General features: G+C 39.4%; 1 protein-coding gene across 2 annotated transcripts in view; it reads left to right on the plus strand.

Annotated features, from left to right (window-relative positions):
* Nucleotides 1-14,160, plus strand: part of C7 (complement C7) — a 77,949-nt gene extending 63,789 nt beyond the window's left edge. For both annotated transcript variants that reach the window (XM_017896006.1, XM_017896005.1), the window contains 4 exons: nucleotides 3,249-3,440; nucleotides 7,627-7,717; nucleotides 10,962-11,146; nucleotides 12,620-14,160. In XM_017896006.1, coding sequence (XP_017751495.1) covers nucleotides 3,249-3,440; nucleotides 7,627-7,717; nucleotides 10,962-11,146; nucleotides 12,620-12,801 — 650 coding nt within the window. In that variant the 3' untranslated portion in view covers nucleotides 12,802-14,160. The remainder of the gene's footprint in view (nucleotides 1-3,248; nucleotides 3,441-7,626; nucleotides 7,718-10,961; nucleotides 11,147-12,619) is intronic.
* Nucleotides 14,161-18,452: the final 4,292 nt, after the last annotated feature.

Genomic DNA, 18,452 nt, shown 5'->3' on the forward strand with positions numbered 1-18,452 from the left:
TTTTTTTTTTTTTTTTGGTTAGAATTTGGTCAATTATTGTCTTTTTGAATGTTAAATTAGTTTTAGTTGAATGTCGTACTTTACGTATGAAAATTTAAAAATTGGATAATGCTGTCTTCCTCTGGAGAAGACTAACTTTTGTTTATGGCAACCAGCGAGGATGGCTTATGTCTGGGTTATCTCTATTCCAAGGATGTGGCCATTAAGGGATTCCAACTGAAGGTATGGGCTTTCTACCTGGCCCCTTCTTTTTGACAGGACTGAACACTTAAGTTTTAAAACCCTGGGCCTGTCAGACTGCTAAAAGCTGTTTATCTTTTTAGCCTCTGAGCTAAAGTTTTCTCCTCAGTTTAGCAGCTTTTCAGTATATTTTCTTTTCTTTTTTTAATTTACAAATACCTCAAGGAAAATGTGTTACCGAATGTAAATGTAATCACCACATTAGACTTCCCTTCTCTCTGAAATCTTGGACTTTCAAACTTACACTGCCTTGTTAGTGCTCCAATTCTTTCAGAAATATTTTTCCTTTTCATTTTGTACAGTCTTTCTATTGTTTGTCTTGGTAGGAGATTTATTGTTAAAACAGCAAACGCATTGGAAACAAGCAAATTCAATACTAGATTATGAAGTTTTGGAGGGCATAAGATGTGACTTGTACCTTGCTGTGTCCCAAACAGTACACAACATATTTGGCAAAATATAGGCACTCAAAAAATGCTGTGGATTTTTGTATGTATTCATGGGGTACCAGCTCAATTTTGCTACACTGATATATCTCTTTGTGGTGAAGTCAAAGCCTTCAGTGCATCCATCAAATGCTGTTTTTGAATGAATGAATGAATGAATGGGTTTTCTGATGACAATGCTGTAAAGATACAGCAATACTTTGTAGAATATTGTCCAAAGTCCGTTAGAGATATTAGTGAGATTTTTTTCTTTTAAATCATGAATTCTGACTTGCTGTCTATACTATGTGTGTTTTTTCTTTTTCTTTGTTCTTTTTTGAAGTAAGCAATTTGAGCTAATGAATGTAATTGAGTGAGAAAGAATATGGATGAAAAATTAGGGAACACTGAACACTTTTATGTCTGCAAGGTTAAAGGTGGTGCTTTAGCTGGGTGTGGTGGCATGTGCCTGTGATCCCAACTACTCAGGAGGTTGAGTCAGGAGGATTGCTTGAGCCTAGGAGTTTTTAATTTTAAAAAAATTTTACTTTAAGTTCTGGGATACATGTGCTGAACGTGCAGGTTTATTACATAGGTATATATGTGCTGTGGTAGTTTGCTGCACCTATCAACTCATCATCTAGGTTTTAAGCCCTGCATGCATTAGGTATTTTTCCTAATGCTTTCCCTTCCCTTTCTCCCTATCCCTTGAAAGACCTCAGTGTGTGATGTTCCCCTCCCTGTGTCCATTTGTTCTCATTGTTCAACTTCCACTTATGAGTGAGAACATGCATTTTCTGTTCCTCTGTTAGTTTACTGAGAATGATGGTTTTCAGCTTCATCCATGTCTCTGCAAAGGATGTTAACTCATTATAGTATTCCATGGTGTATATGTGCCACATTTTCTTTATCCAGTCTATCATAGATGGGCATTTGGGTTGGTTCCAAGTCTTTGCTATTATAAATAGTGCTGCAATAAACATACATGTGCATGTGTCTTTACAGTGGAATGTTTTATAATCCTTTGGGTATATACCCAGTAATGGAATTGCTGGGTCAAATGGTATTTCTGGTTCTAGATCCTTGAGGAATCGCCATACTGTCTTCCACAATGGTTGAAGTAGTTTAAACTCCCACCAACAGTGTAAAAGCATTCCTATTTCTCCATATCTTCGCCAGTATCTGTTGTTTCTAGACTTTTTAATGATCACCATTCTAACTGGTGTGAGATGGTATCTCATTGTGGTTTTGATTTGCATTTCTCTGGTGATCAGTGATGATGAGCATTTTTTCATATGTGTATTGGCCACATAAATGTCTTCTTTTGAGAAATGTCTGTTCATATCCTTTGCCCACTTTTTGATGGGGTTGCTTGTTTTATTCTTGTAACTTTGTTTAAGTTCCCTGTAGAGTCTGGATATTAGCCCTTTGTCAGATGGATAGATTGCAAACATTTTCTCCCATTCTGTAGGTTACCGGTTTACTCTGATGATAGTTTCTTTTGCTGAGCAGAAGCTCTTTAGTTTAATTAGATCCCATTTGTCAATTTTGGCTTTTGTTGCAATTGCTTTTGGTGTTTTAGTCATGAAGTCTTTACCCATGCCTATATCTTGAATGGTATTGCATAGGTTTTCTTCTAGGGTTTTATGGTTTTAGGTTTTATATGTAAGTCTTTAACCCATTTTGAGTTAATTTTGTATAAGNCGGTTTACTCTGATGATAGTTTCTTTTGCTGAGCAGAAGCTCTTTAGTTTAATTAGATCCCATTTGTCAATTTTGGCTTTTGTTGCAATTGCTTTTGGTGTTTTAGTCATGAAGTCTTTACCCATGCCTATATCTTGAATGGTATTGCATAGGTTTTCTTCTAGGGTTTTTATGGTTTTAGGTTTTATATGTAAGTCTTTAACCCATTTTGAGTTAATTTTTGTATAAGGTAAAAGGAAGGGGTTCAGTTTCTGTTTTCTGCATATGGCTAGCCAGTTTTCCCAGCACCATTTATTAAATAGGGAATCCTTTCCCCATTGCTTGTTTGAGCCCAGGAGTTTGAGACTGTAGTATACACTGATTAAACCTATGAATAGTCACTGCTCTCCAGCCTGGGCAACATAGAGAGACCCTGTCCCTAAAAAATAAATAAATAAATAAAAGTGGTGTTTTAATAATTTCAGATGGCAAAATATCTAACTGGATGAAAGTTAATGAAACTCAAATGAATACAGCCCAGGAAAATTCTGATGGAACATCACTAGAGCACAGAAATAAGTGACAGCTGTGAAAAGTTTGGTTTCGACAGTAGACTGGGCATGAGGACTCTACTGGGGCTGTTCTTTTTAAGTTGTCACATCGTTTTGAGGGGAGGGATGGGAGAGGGGGAGCTGTTTTGGTTTTAGTTATTCATTGGTCAATTACATGCCAGGCTCTGTGTGACGTGTCTTTCAGTCCACCCTAACAGTGAACTCACGTCTTCTTACTTGTCCTCTAATATGAAAAAGCAGAACAATCGTATCAGCATCACATAAGCCTTTTTAAAAAGATGGTTTAGGAGAGCAATGACCCTTATATTTTGCTCTCTTTTATCTTTAGAAATTGCCTGTGTTCTACCTGTACTGATGGATGGCATACAGAGTCACCCCCAAAAACTTTTCTACACAGTTGGTGAGAAGGTGACTGTTTCCTGTTCAGGTGGCATGTCCTTAGAAGGTCCTTCAACATTTCTCTGTGGCTCCAGCCTTAAGTGGAGTCCTGAGATGAAGAATGCCCACTGTGTACAAAAAGGTGAGTGGCTTCTGTGTCTATTCAAGGACACTTGTACCCAGGCAAGTAAGAGTCCTTGTGGCGACCTTCATGGTACTGTATCTCCATAGCTGTGAGTCATCCCCTCCATTCTTGCTCTCTAAGATGGGGGTCAGCTTGTAAACTGAGTAACAGATTTTCTTCACATGGCACAGAAAGACTCATGAATGCAAAGAAAGGCAAGGATAGCCTGGTGATTCTGAAACTTTTAACTTAAACCCTCCTTGTGAAAGATTAGCTTTATATTTGTTATGATGCCAAGAAAACAAAAAGATTTTAAAACCTGTTTTTTGTTGTTGTTTCCTCTTGATTTTTTTCCCTTGTATTTTCTTAAGTACAGAGTTGAGATCATAATTTATTTAAAGTTCTGTATGTTTCATTTTTGGGCTTTCAAAGAGTTTATCAGTATTTCTGAAATTGAAAATTTAGAAAGCATTTTTATTTAACACTTTAAAGCAGACATTATTGAAGGAAAAGTGGTGTGATTCATGAAATTGTTCTTAATGTGGAAACCCAAAAATCCAGTATTTTAACACCAAGAAAATTTTAAAAAATGGTCTTTTAAGAACCTAAGGTAGAAAGGGTTTAAAATCCAAATTATTTCTTTTAGAGGTAATTTTAGATGAGATGGATTTGTTTGAAAATAACCCATATATTCTCTGTTTACATTTTTTAAATAAATGGAAAATATTATATTTGTAACAAAATGAGAATGAAGAAAACTCACTTGCATACTATTTTATTGATGTTATCTCTCTAGTATGTGATTTTTAATTAAGCGCTGAAATTTATTTTTAATAGTGAGGATGAAGTACTAGATTTCATACGTGATGGTGTGAGGTGAATTAGATGTTTCTAACTAAGTTCTCCATGCAACAGGGTATGGAGCACTCAGATACTGATGGTAGATATGGGTTGTGATGTTAAGTGGATGAGAGACAGAACAATGGGCAAGGCGCAAGTCCTTGGAGTGCACTTCCTGCCTGTCCTGATGTGCTCTTAAGTTGTCAAAGCCCCATCTCAGGGGACAGTTGTTTTGTGTTCTGTAAACACTGAAGTATAAACATGAGTTTACTTGGGATATTTAAAGTAATGAACCAGTACTTATAATTTTAAAATGAAAGAGAACAATATACAGTTGATGAGGTTGCACTTTTGTTCCGAATGAGATTGTAGACTAGTCTGTCTAAAATGCTACTTCAGCTGTTTTATGGCACAGCTTGGTATGAAGTTTCTTTTACCCGGTAGAAAATTCTGTTAAAGTGGGTTTTAATTAAGGAGGTTTTCAGATCTGTGTGTTTTCTGAAGATGTGAATAATAGTAACTACTCCCAAGCCTATAACAAACCAAAAAATCCAAGACTTACCAGCCTCCAAAGTTTATGTTTTAAAATGTTGGCTGTTCTAGTATTTAGGCTTTTTTTTTTTTATTGTAGTGAAACATACATAACATAACATTTACCATTTTATCCATTTTTAAATGTATAGTTCAGTGGCATTAAGTAATTCCCATTGTTGTGCAACCATCACCACATTTTTTTTCATCTTCCAAAACTGAAGCTGTATATCCATTAAACATTAATTCCTCACTTTCTCCTACTGTCCCTGTAGTTAGTCTTGATGGGAAGAAATTTGCTTTGAAAATAGCAAAAGCACATACTTTGGTGGACCTTAAAAGTGTGTTTATTTGGTTAACCAAGTTGTAAAGTAACAAAGCTATGTTCTTCTTAAATGCAAAAATTCTTTGGGCTAGGTAATTCTATCATTTTTTTTTTCACAAAGACATTAAAGACATTATATATATATACACATATATATACATATATATATATTTTTTGAGATGGAGTCTCGCTCTGTCACCCAGGCTGGAGTGCAGTGGTGCAATCTCAACTCACTGCAAGCTCTGCCTCCCGAGTTCACACCATTCTCCTGCCTCAGTCTCCTGAGTAGCCGGGACTACAGGTGCCCACCACTATGCCCAGCTAATTTTTTTGTATTTTTAGTAGAGACGGGGTTTCACCGTGTTAGCCAGGATGGTCTCGATCTCCTGACCTCGTGATCCACCTGCCTCGGCCTCCCAAAGTGCTGGGACTATAGGAGTGAGCCACCGTGCCCGGCTCAACATTATAATAATTTAAGCAAACTTTTAAAATCTAAAATTTCAGGATTTGTCCTAAATTTTTAACCACAGTGCAGAACTAATTTACATGGCTTGATCATTGATCTTAAGTTTTGGTACATCTAGATTAAGGCTTCTCAACCTCAACGCTATTGGAATTTTAGTCTGATAATTCTTTGCTATGGGAGCCTCTTCTGTGCATTGCAGGGTATTTAGCAGCATCTCTGGTCTCTACCTACCAGTAGCATCCTCCTATGCCAATAACATTCTGCAGTTGTAAAAACCAAAGATGCCTCTAGTGATTTCCAGATGTCCCCTGGGGCACAACATTGCCTCTGGGTAAGAAGCACTGATGTAGATAATACCATTTTTAAAACACTTAATTTTGGAATAATTTTAGATTTCAGCAAAGTCACAGATATAATTTCTACACACCCTTCACCCATCTTCCTTAATATTAACATCTTATATAACACAACTTGGTTAAAACTAAAATATTAATATTAGTGCAATGCTATTGACTAAACTACACACTTTATTCAAATATCTCCTTTTTTTACCACTAATGTCTCTTTCATGTTCTAGGGTCCAGTTCAGGGTACTATGTTGCATTTAGGATAATACCATTTTAAAGAGAAGTGTTTTTTGTTTGTTTGTTTTTTGTTTTTTGCTTTTATTTTGAGACAAGTTCTCGCTTTGTTGCTCAGGCTGGCTGGAGTGCAATGGTGCAATTTCGGTTCACTGCAACCTCCACCTCCTGGGTTCAAGTGATTCTCCTGCCTCAGCCTCCTGAGTAGCTGGGATTACAGACACTTGCCACTGTGCCCGGCTAATTTTTGTATTTTTAGTAGAGACAGGGCTTCACCATTTGGCTTGGCTGGTCGCAAACTCCTCACCTCAAGTGATCCGCCTGCCTCGGCCTCTCAAAGTGCTGAGATTACAGGCGTGAGCCACCGCGCCCAGCCAAGAGAAGTGTTTTAATAATGAGTCCTGTTATTGAGACTGCTAGCCATGGCAGGCATACTTCACATTGCCACCATTTTTACAGGTTTATGAATGTTCACAAGATTGTAATGTCATGTCCAAAGCTCTTGAATTTTCCAAAGTAAGGCAGTATTCCATAGTTTGTGTATTCATAAAAACATGCTCTTCAGATAAACTACCTTTATAGATATAGTAAATGACTATCTGGTTTTATGATGCAAAAGTGTATGGCAACGAATTTCATTGTAATAAAGCTGTTAGGAGGTGAAAAAAATCAGGATGTTTTTAGATCATTCCCATTGCAATCAGGGATAGGTGAGGGGATGGCAGTCACATTATGCTCTTCTAAGCTGGACCAGGGTGTTTACCTGTCAAAATTGAAATGATGACTGAATTGTCATTTTCTATAAAACACAAAGTTATAGAAAGAATTTTATTAATGTAAGGACCTCCAGACATTTATTCACTGATGAGGGAGACCACTTAGACATTCATATGTAAGAGGCTATTGTAGATCTTCTCGGCATTCCGGGGAGTTCTCCATGTATAAGTCAAGTGATGTTGCTGCTTTCTGCCTCACTATGGGCAAAGCAGGCGGAATGCAGTCCATACAACAAACAGTTTATAAGCACCAGCTTCTTGAAAGGGAGCCACTTTATTGTCCTTGGATTCAGACCAATGTAGAATTAAATCCTGCCTGGGCCAATTTGTTAAATGTGTGAAGTAGCACCAACTTCCTAACTTTTTTTACTCTTAATTTTCTGATTTCTTAGGTGGGCATTTGTTAGGGAGGCATAAATATCCCCGTGTATAAAAAGTGCATGGCAATTATAAATGCTCATGAGACGGTAGCTATTACTACCAATGCAGTTATTTGTAATGTGGCTCTTGAAACTCTCTATAGCTTGCAAAATGTATTACAGCTTGATTATTATTACTAATGTTACGTGCAAATGCATTGCAGTTTGAGAATACTACAGACTCTGGTCCAGCAATTCAAATAACACCTTGTTTACTATGAAGAAGCTTTTCTCCTAATGACCACATCTCCCTTATCCTTTTTCAGACAATCCTTTAACACAGGCAGTGCCTGAATGTCAGCGCTGGGAGAAACTGCAGAATTCAAGATGTGTTTGTAAAATGCCCTATGAATGTGGGTAAGTGCCGCCTTATCTCACTTCCCTGTTTTATTTTATTTATGATAAGGGACAATTTGTTAGATGCTAGTCTCTGTTGGATGGAAGGTGTAGCTTACCAAGAGTTAAGGGTCTTTGTTTGCATTTTGACGTAGTCCAATCTTCTGCCTGTTATTTGCCTGGATCACTAGGGTTGACAGCCATGACATTAGGCGTGTTCTAATCTGGCTAGTGGAGAAGGCTGCAGGACTACTCGAGCACTGCTTGTTTCATATATAAAATGGGTCAAAATGACAAAAATGTCAGCTGAGGATTTAGAATTTTAGAGGATTAGAGGATTAGAACTGAAATTCCTTTGGGACATAAGCTCTTAAAGCGATACTGATAGGGAAACAGCAGCTTCTTTTGTTGATTCTTGAACCATCTTCTCTAGATTTGCACTGTTAAGAATGCCACCAGGCCGGGCGCGGTGGCTCACGCCTGTAATCCCAGCACTTTGGGAGGCCGAGGCGGGCGGATCACAAGGTCAGGAGATCAAGACCATGGTGAAACCCCGTCTCTACTAAAAAAAAATACAAAAAATTAGCCGGGCGCAGTGGCGGGCGCCTGTAGTCCCAGCTACTCAGGAGGCTGAGGCAGGAGAATGGCGTGAACCCGGGAGGCGGAGCTTGCAGTGAGCCGAGATCGCGCCACTGCACTCCAGCCTGGGCGACAGAGCGAGACTCCGCCTCAAAACAAAACAAAAAAACAAAACAAAACAAAACAAACAAACAAAAAAAAAAAAAAATAAAAAAATAAAAAAGAATGCCACCAACTTGAAATCATTCCATTGTAGGAGGATATCTGAAGTAGTTAGTACATGTCTGTGTCATGGTCCTGGTAGAATAGAGATGACACAATTAAATTAGGACAAGAAAAGTTTTATTAGTGGGAATATTTACAAAAATGTGAACAGAGGAAAGGAAATTACAAGTCCCATGGCAATATTCCTGGACTGCTAACAGCTTGACCGTGTAGTCATATCCAGGTCCAAGGTGTAAGGAGAGGGACATTCAGGAAAAACTGGAGACAGAGAGGGCTGTGTGGAGATGGCCCTGAGGAGGAGCTGACACTCTCTTTTTAGGGACCTCAGAGATCCCACAGGCATGAGCCAGGGGAATAAACACCTCAACTGCATTCTCTTTCCTGCCTCGAGTCTCCTGCTAGTCAACGCTCACCACTGATCAAACCAACTGAAGCTAGAGGCCGAGGAAGCCCACAGTGTGGCCCACACATGTCAGCCTCCCAGGCAGGTGGAGAAGAGTGGAAAGTGGATCTGGGGAGGAAATAAGAAATATCCAGTCCCTAGACTTACTGGTTGTTTTTAAAATTAAGAACCGACACATGACCCGGTGCAGTGGCTCACGCCTGCACTCCCAGCACTTTTGGAGGCCAAGGTAGTCCAACTGCTTGAGCTCAGGAGTTCGAGACCAGCCTGGGCAACATGGTAAAACCCCTTCTCTACAAAAAATACAAAAGTTAGCTGCGTGTGGTGGCACACTCCTGTAGTCCCAGCTACTCAGGAGACTGAGGTGGGAGGATTGCTTGAGGCCAGGAAGGTTGAGACTTCAGTGAGCCGTATTCATACCACTGTACTACAGCCTGGGTGACAGAGCCAGACCCTATCTCAAAAAGAAAAAAAAAAGAACCAAAACACTAATTACTTGGTTTTGAATGGTTTTAGTTATCAAAACCTATACCCAACTTCTTGAAGCTACAGTGGTTAAGAGTTATCGTATATAGTAATTTCTGGTGTGAAGAAGAATATAACTAAATGGCGTGATGGAAATAGTGGTCAGCCTAGATACATTCTGATTCTAATATTCTGACTTTGCTGATAATCTCTAATAATTATTGTTTATTTTGAGCCACTTTCATCCTCTTTCCAACTTCCCCATTTCATTTAGTTTATCTGCAACTCGTTGTTAATAGTTATGGTATAAATTTCCATGTTATTCCATGGTCTCAGATACTGACAACAAGGTGGTATTGTAAGTTATTTGCCCTTTCAGCTGTTGTAAGTAGTTCTATTTAAAGTTTAAATAAACAGATGAAAAGATAGACTCAAAACAACAGGATTTGTTTCTGTTTTATAAATAACTCCAAGTAAATTTAGCTTTTGGTAGAAGAGGAAAATATTTGAACTAAATAAAGTGTGTGAATATAGACTCTTTCTGACTCTATCTGGTATACAAAAATGCTCTGTTGTCTAAGGTTTCAGTGACAGTAATGCCTTCCTTGTCTATCAGCATTCAGAAATGTGGAGTTTTCTGATAGTGACATTTCTAAATGGCTATTTTTTCCCCCACTATTTTAGCACCAATGCTTATGAAAAAGGTAACACATTTTATGGCAATATTCCTTTCTTTCTTTCTTTTTTTTTTTTTTTGAGACACAGTTTCATTTGGTCATCCAAGCTGGAGTGCAGTAGTGCAATCTCAGCTCACTGCAACCTCTGCCTCCTGGGTTCAAGTGATTCTCATGCTTTAGCCTGCCGAGTAGCTGGGATTACAGGTGTGGGCCACCCCACGCCCAGCTAATTTTTATATGCTTAGTAAAGATAGGGTTTCGCCATGTTGGCCATCCTGGTCTTCAACTCCCGACCTAAATGATCTGCCTGCATCGGCATCCCAAAGCACTGGGATTACAGGAGCCCAACCTTACGGAAATATTTCTAAACTATTTTGTAAACATAGATACTTTTAAAAGTAACATTGAAAAATACAGTTTCATCTTCCCATGATGATTTAGGGCCATCCATTTTTGGATGATACTGTTTTATGGATATGAACTCTTGGCTGCTGGGCTGGGATGAGCTCATTTCTCCTGCAATTAATGGTCCCATTTGACTACGATCACATTGAATGCTTGGTCTCCACTGGCTTTCTGACTCCTTCTTTGTCAGCTGTTGTTAGCAGACCTTGCCTTCTCATCTAATTTGCTGTACCTGATCTGTTCTAGATGGAACTAGATCAACACTAGATATCTATACTTAGAAAAACTGTGAGCAAATAAACAGTAAATACAAATATGTTCATTTTGAAGACCTAACTGAGTTGGACCTAAGAATGAAGGGGATTTGAGTTTCCATCCTTTTTTTTTTTTTTTTTTTCTTGCTGTGGGTGATAACATCTGGGGGCACCGAGCTCAGAGCATCACTTTTCATTTCTCCTCAGCTTTTAAGAACAAAAATCTTGTAAATAATGCCATTAAAAATTCTTTTCAGACCTTCCTTGGATGTATGTGCTCGAGATGAGAGAAGCAAAAGGATACTGCCTCTGACTGTTTGCAAGATGCATGTTCTCCACTGTCAGGGTAGAAATTACACACTTACTGGTAGGGACAGCTGCACTCTGCCTGCCTCAGCTGAGAAAGCTTGTGGTGCCTGCCCACTGTGGGGAAAATGTGATGGTAAGGGGCCTTTCATATTTGTAAGTATAAGAATGCTAAAGTCACAGTACTGAGGATTTTAGAAATGTGGTTTCTAGTTTAGCAGTGGGCCGAAGCAGATACTTGAGGATGTTAAAGACTCAGAGTGATTTGACAGTGCACTGACCTCGCCTATACCCCTCACTGGAGAGAGACAGAGATCACAGACCTCAGAGGATAAGAATCCATTCCTGATGTGAGAATGTTCTCCCAAACAGGGGTGATTCCATGCCACCATCATGATTTTTACGCTGTCCTTGTATTATCCATATTGTGTACTCATTTTTTAAAAGTCTGACATAAAAGTAACTTTAAAATGAAAACTTTGTATCACGTCCTTAAAAGGAGGTATCACTTGCCATAAATACTAGGTAACCATAAAAGCTTTATGTAATGGAACAAAATAAAGTTGTGGATTCTAGCCAGATACTGGTCCAATATTGACTGTGCTGTTTCTCTGTGAGTTTAGCACGTGTTAGAGGGGTGTTAAAAACATACTAGCACCAAGCTGACACTTTCTTCTGGAAGTAATAAGACGGATTTGAAGAGAATAAAAGAAGTTACTTTCTCATGTTGTGATTCAATATTTGCTAATGCTATGTTTAAGTAGCACTTACAGTGATCTTGCCTTACCCCCAAGGGCACGGCAAACCTCCCATGGTTTGGGCAATACTATCAAAGGGGAACGGCTGGATCTCCAGAGCCAAGTTACTGCCTGGGCTTCCCTATCTATAAATTTGGGAGCTGGACTCTATGACTTGTAAGGTGTCTGTTGGCTCTTCACTCTCTGCCCTCTTGGCCTGTACCTGCTGGCACCTGTCCCCTCACTCCCTCACGGTTTGCAGCGCAGACTGATGACATATGTGACTCTAGCCGTGTTTGGGACACATTTGGTTAGGCGGTCACCACTGTCTGCTGGCTGACCTTGTTAACTCATCTTTGAAAGACTCCTGGCTGGCATATTCCAACCATGGACTTTCCATGCACAGACTCCTTGCCTCCCTAACTCATTTCTGGTTTGTTTTTTTGGGATTTGTAGCCTTTTGCATGTCATACTCTCTCTCAAAGCAAGTTAAGTTCTCTTTTTTCCTCTTCCTCTTTGAGCCTTGATTTGGTTCTTTGTTGAGGGCTTCTCATTTGACCTCCATTGCTGGCTCAAATGGACAGCAGCATGTATGTATGAGATAGTTAAAGAGCTCTTGACTTGGATAAAACCACCCCATGTGGATCTAACCAATAGAAAGCCTGGTACCAACTTCAAAACCTATTTCTTTGGAGTGGAGCAAAATGCCCCAATTTCCTGGTCCTACTGCCTTTCCAGGGGATAATTTATTATATCATTCCAGGCAGGAGCTTCGACAGCTCTGATCACCACATTATTACTTTGGAGGTGATGTGCCTTGACTCCCCCACCTCCACAATATGCCATTAAGCCTCTTTCACTTACTTTTCCAGCTGAGAGCAGCAAATGTGTCTGCCGAGAAGCATCGGAGTGCGAGGAAGAAGGGTTTAGCATTTGTGTGGAAGTGAACGGCAAAGAGCAGACGATGTCTGAGTGTGAGGTGGGCGCTCTGAGATGCAGAGGGCAGAGCATCTCCATCACCAGCATAAGGCCTTGTGCTGCGGAAACCCAGTAGGCTCCTGGAGGCCCTGGTCGACTTGCTCAGAATCCAGCAGGCAGCTGGGGCTGAGTGAAAACATCTGGGCACTGGACAGATTTCCTTCTTCTCCAGTATCTACTTTCCCCCTCAGCTCCCAGCCATCTGTAAAAACACAGCCCTTTGTTCTCCCAAATCTGAATCAAATTACTCTTTTGCCTCCTTTTTAATGTCAGTCAGGATATCAGCCTTTGTACAGGCCGGCTGTGTGTTCTTGAAAAGCATGTTACCTTCTGTGAGCCTTGGTTTTTTCAAATCTGTAAAATTAGAGGATTGCGCTAAATAAACTTGAATGCTCCATTCAGGCCTATCATTTTATTAAGTATGATTGACACAGCCCATGGGCTAGAACACACTCTACAAAATGACTAGGAAAACAGAAAGAATATGATTTCCTGATTAGAGAGGTTGATTTTCCTCAATGAAACCAAATATAAGAAGGACCTTAAACAAAAATGACAGATACAAAGTATTTCTATCCTGAGTAGTAATCTCACGCTTCATCCTACCGAGTCAACCGCCACAGATAGGAATTCCTTATTCTTTTTTTTTTCTTTTTTTTTAAGACAGAGTCTCATTCTGTTGCTCAGGTTGGAGGGCAGTGGCATGATCTCATCTCACTGCAACCTCTGCCTCCTGGGTTCAAGAGATTCTTGTGCCTCAGTTTCCCAAGTAGCTGGGATTACACATGCCCGCCATCACGCCCAGCTAATATTTGCATTTTTAGTAGAGATATGGTTTCACCATGCTGGCCACGCTGGTCTCCAACTCCTGACCTCAGGTGATCTGCCCATCTTGGCCTCCCAAAGTGCTGGGATTATAGACGTGAACCACCACGCCTGGCTGGAATACTTATTCTTGTTGGGAGAATGAACCACTAAAATATCAGAGCAGAATTCATTATGTTATAGTCACAGGGGTATCTTGTCTGAGAACAAATACAATTCAGTCTTCTCTTTGGGGCTTTAGTATGTGTCAAACATAGGACTGGAAGTTCGCCCTTCTTTCTTCTTTTGAAAGAACATCAGTTTCTTTTGAAAGAACAATCAGAGATTGTGCATTTGAGAATAGTTTTCCCTCATGTGGATACAGTCCCAGAGTTCTCAGCGAGTACACAGGTAGATTAGTTTGAAGCATTGACCTTCTATTTATTCCTTATTTCTCTTTATCAAAACAAAACAGCATCTGTGGGAGGAGAAATGAGAGGGCTTAAACGAAATTTAAAATATGCTTTATTATACAAATACTATCTCTGTATTGTTCTGACCCTGGTAAATATATTTCAAAACTTCAGATGACAAGGATTAGAAAACTCATTAAAGATACTATTCTTCAGAATTGTTTCATTTGTATTATGTTTCATTTTAGAGAAGATTTTCATGATGAATGGTTAATGTATTCTCACCTGAAGTTTTATGTCTGATCCAGATCTAGCTTTTTGTATCAAAGTGTGCCTTAAGGTAAGATGCAGACACAATATGTTGAAGTTACAAGGAGGCAGGTTTCAACTGGTTAAAAACAATGGCATTCAGACATTGCAACTGCATTTCTTAGAGGTTATTACAGAGTTAATTTCTACCCTGGATGGGAGGACGCATTTGAAAATGCAGACCCTGAAACAAAAGGTTGAACAAGTAATTCATTTGGAAGGAAATACCTCAGTATCCTTCCAATAATTTCTCCTCTTAGCTTAAGCTAGTATGGAGTTAGATTCCTACCGCTTATGTATTACCATGCCCCCCTCCTAAATAATACAGAGGATAGGGTCAGCATATCAAATATCATCAGAGATTGAGGTCTGAAAAAAAGGAAATGATTAAATGCAACTAAGAGGTTTGAGAAGGGAATTTCAGCAGAGTTATTGAAGGAGAAGTCAAGGATTAATGAATTGCTGGAGAAGGAGAGGAGCAGTGAATGTGGTCTTGAAGAGGTGTTGTCTTGAAATACTGTATTTTTTTCTCCTTTTCTTTTCTGAGCATTCTTGTGCTGACTTTTCCTCTAGTCCGACAGAGGCATTCACAACTGCCTACGGAGAATTAGGATTGTTGTAGCAGGTCAGCAAGGGGAAAGTCATTTTTAAGATTAAATTTTTAAAAATGTTTTGTAACTTCCAAAATAAGTTCTTGAACACCTATGGAGAGGCTTTGAGGAAAGCTAAGAGAATGGCTTTATACCACAAAATCAATGGAAAAGAATAAAGAGTGTGAGAATTCCATCTGCCTGCCCTTCCCTGTGCCTCGGATCAGGTGAGGGTCATCTGGGTTAGAAGGGGATAGAACCTTGGAGGAGGTAGAGGCCAGAAAGCATTGCTGAGGTTAAAGTCATTTGGCCCTCAGAAGGAACAGATAGAGAGAAGGAAATTGGCTGGTGCATTAACCATCACTAGCTGCAGGGAGCTATGTGGAAGCCAAGGCACATCCTACAGATCATCGCTTACCACTCATGAGGATGCTACAAGTTACCTGAGCAGAGAAGGTGCCTGGGAACGTTACATTATTAAGAAACTGAAGACACCTTGGAAGGTTCATTATCATCATACCAAAGCTGCTTAATCCTATAGGGTCACAAGGGGGTCCAGTCAGTGGGCTTGAATGCAGCTTTATATAATGCTTGACTTCAGGAGTTGCTTTTGGTGCTATCTGTGCACAGAAGAGTTTCTGGACTTAGAGTTCAGTTGTGGCTCCTTATTAAATACTGTCACAATGCACACGTGGGTTGTTTATAGCCTAATGATACACTAGTCGTGAGCCTGTCATGTTAATCCCTTTTCTCTTAGGGATGCCAGGCAAAACTTTTTCTTTAAAAAGAAAATTCTATTTTACTATTGCTGAAAATTCCTTGACCTCTCTGTATTCCCAGTTGACTTGGGTAGCTGATTACCCAAGTTGACCCTCAAGCCAACATCACATGTACTTTGTTTTTCAGTGAATGTTTCTCTGTCTTGGACATTATTGATCTGCCATGTACCTGAGTCCCCTTCCCTGGAATTCAGTGCAAGTCTCCCGTCATAGAGATGCATGGAAATAACAATGATAACAGAGCATTTCCTAGGTTTGTCTTTTCACAGGAAATTGTCCTCAGCCTATGAATCAAAAAGAACATTTTCACCTTTCTTCTCTTGCACACCTTCTCACCTCCAGCCCACCCCTTCTGAAACAACGGCACACTGGTCTTGTTAACCCTTGGTTGAGAAAGCAAATCTCTATGTGATTGATATCTTGAATGTAAATCTAGAGCTTTGCCTTCACAGCCTGACAGGAATAAATAAAAAGACAAATCGTAGGTGCTTTGGTTGTCACAGCAAGGGCTCCTATCATGGCATCAGCTTTGCGTCTACAAATGTGTGAATGGCCTGAAAGGCGAAGGAAATTGAAAGCCAGGCATAAACCTTTCTGTTTTCTCAGATATTAACAGAAATTGCCTCCTACTGAGGTTGCTTTTCTGGCTTAAAGTTCTGAGAAAGAAACAGTCCATTCTGTTTCTAACACAAGTATTGAGTACACTTTAACTAGTCCATCAAGGAAGAAAAATCTCAGTAATGATTGGCTGTTTAGCATGGACATGGGCACAGATTCATTACATGTGGCAGAGAAAGGTACTTTTGAGGAAATCTGGTTTCCAAATCCCCTATAGCTTGGTGAAAATAGTGACTTATCCTTATGGTTCTAAGCTCCTCATTGCTCAGTACACTGGCTGTATATGCTTAATAAAATGTCCATTTTACGGTCACTTTCCATAGTCTCACAGCTAGTTAGCAGAAAGTCTAGTCTTAAAGAACCTGTTTATCTCCCAGAGTAGAGCTCATCCTGTTTCACTCCAGCACTGGCCCCTTTACTATCTTGTAGACCTTGCAAATATTTTATGCTAGTTGTGTCTTGCCAGACAGCAGCATAGTTAATGAGTCGTGTAGGGGTAATTTCTTGCTATAGTATAGTGCTAGTATTATGAAATGCCAGCATAGACTTAAATAGGCAAGACTTTTCTTTTGTTCCATGGGTAGTATGATCCTCCTAATTATCTTCCTTCCTTGTTTTGAATATAGATGGAGGTTTCCTATGAATTTCCCTGTGGAGCATTGATTGAGGGTGAGAAAGTTGAAAATTGTGGTAGACAAGGAGCCAGAAGGCTTAAGGAGGAAGCTTAGCAATTACTGAGAGCTAAACAATGTTGACAAATAAGCCTAAGTTTTGGAAAAGTTGATCTTGGGACTTTGGCTTATGAAGAGACTGCTAGTCCTGCTTCTAACAGTGGAGGTGACTGGAGCTAACAGTTCTTTTGGATGTATACTGGGAATTATGGTCCTGCAATAAACATTCTTTCCCTTTAGATGGGAGAAGGGAGGGAACTGTCTTAGCTGGTTCAGGTCTCTATAACAGAATACCATAGACTGGGTGGCTTAACCAACATTTATTTTTCACAGTTCTGGAGTCCAGAAAGTCCAAGATGACAAATTTAGTGTCTATTGAGGGACTGCTTCCTAGTTTGCAGATGGCCACCTTCTTCCTGTGTCCTCACATGGTGGACAGAGAGGGAGCTCTGGTCTCTTACTCTCCTTATCAGGGCACTAACATCATCAAAAGGGCCCCACCCTCATGACCTCATCTATACCTAATATCCCCCAAAGAATCTACCTCCAAATACCATTGCATTGGGGATTACAGCTTTAACATATGAATGGGTGGGGGGACAAAAACATTCAGTCTGTAGTAGAGACTGTGAACTGGTGTGATTTATTGGGTGAAACTGTTGCTTCATTCAGTGGGTTTGTGAGGAATTTTGCTTCAAAAGGTTGCCCTTTGGCAATCCTGGCAAGTAATGCAAAGAGATCAAACTAAATTTGTAAATCTGATATATTGTGTCTACAGATGCTGGGGAGACAGTTTTCTCTCATATTGAAATAGCAGTGCTTCAGAGAACTAATCCAGGTCCTCAGCAACATAGGCTGGAATTACCATCTCTTCTGAGACAGAACACAGGTCCTCAATCTTCAGATGTGTAATGCAAAGACCTGAATACCAGAAAAGAGCGATGTTAGCGTTTAAAGCTAAAACTTCGGTAGTGCTTATTATGTGCCAGTAAATGCTGCTAGTTGCCTAGTTCCTTGCTTCTTATAAGTGGTTGATCGGAAATATCCAGTGCAGTTATTTCATGTATCTCTATTACCAGTTCATGCCATGGTGTATAAGTGCTCTCTTTACTACTGGAAATAGAGTCATTAGCATCTTTAAGCTTAGATCCAAATCAGAAAACTTGTCCTTGAAATTCTGTTTCTCTAGAACCACTCTCAGTAAATAAATCTTTATTAGGGTTCTTCAGAGAAACAGAACCAGTCAGATAGATATAGATATATGATATCATATATATCCTAAAGGATATATATATAATATATATTTATATAATTTATTAATTTTTAATATCTTCTATATTTGTCCTCATTGTCTTGGGCATATGGAGCACATTTTTAATAGCGTTAAAAGTTTTAATATATTAATTCAATCAATTTTGGCATTTATGGGTCCATTTCAATTATTTTTAAAACGTTTCTTCTGGTTAATATTTCTTTTTTGAATGACATAATTTTTTGACAAATTTTACATTCTTTCATGTTGGATTTGATCCTAATGCACAGC

The sequence above is a fragment of the Rhinopithecus bieti genome, unplaced genomic scaffold, assembly GCF_001698545.2.
Source record: "Rhinopithecus bieti isolate Rb0 unplaced genomic scaffold, ASM169854v2 scaffold_26977, whole genome shotgun sequence".
NCBI classification, from domain to species: Eukaryota; Metazoa; Chordata; class Mammalia; order Primates; family Cercopithecidae; genus Rhinopithecus; species Rhinopithecus bieti.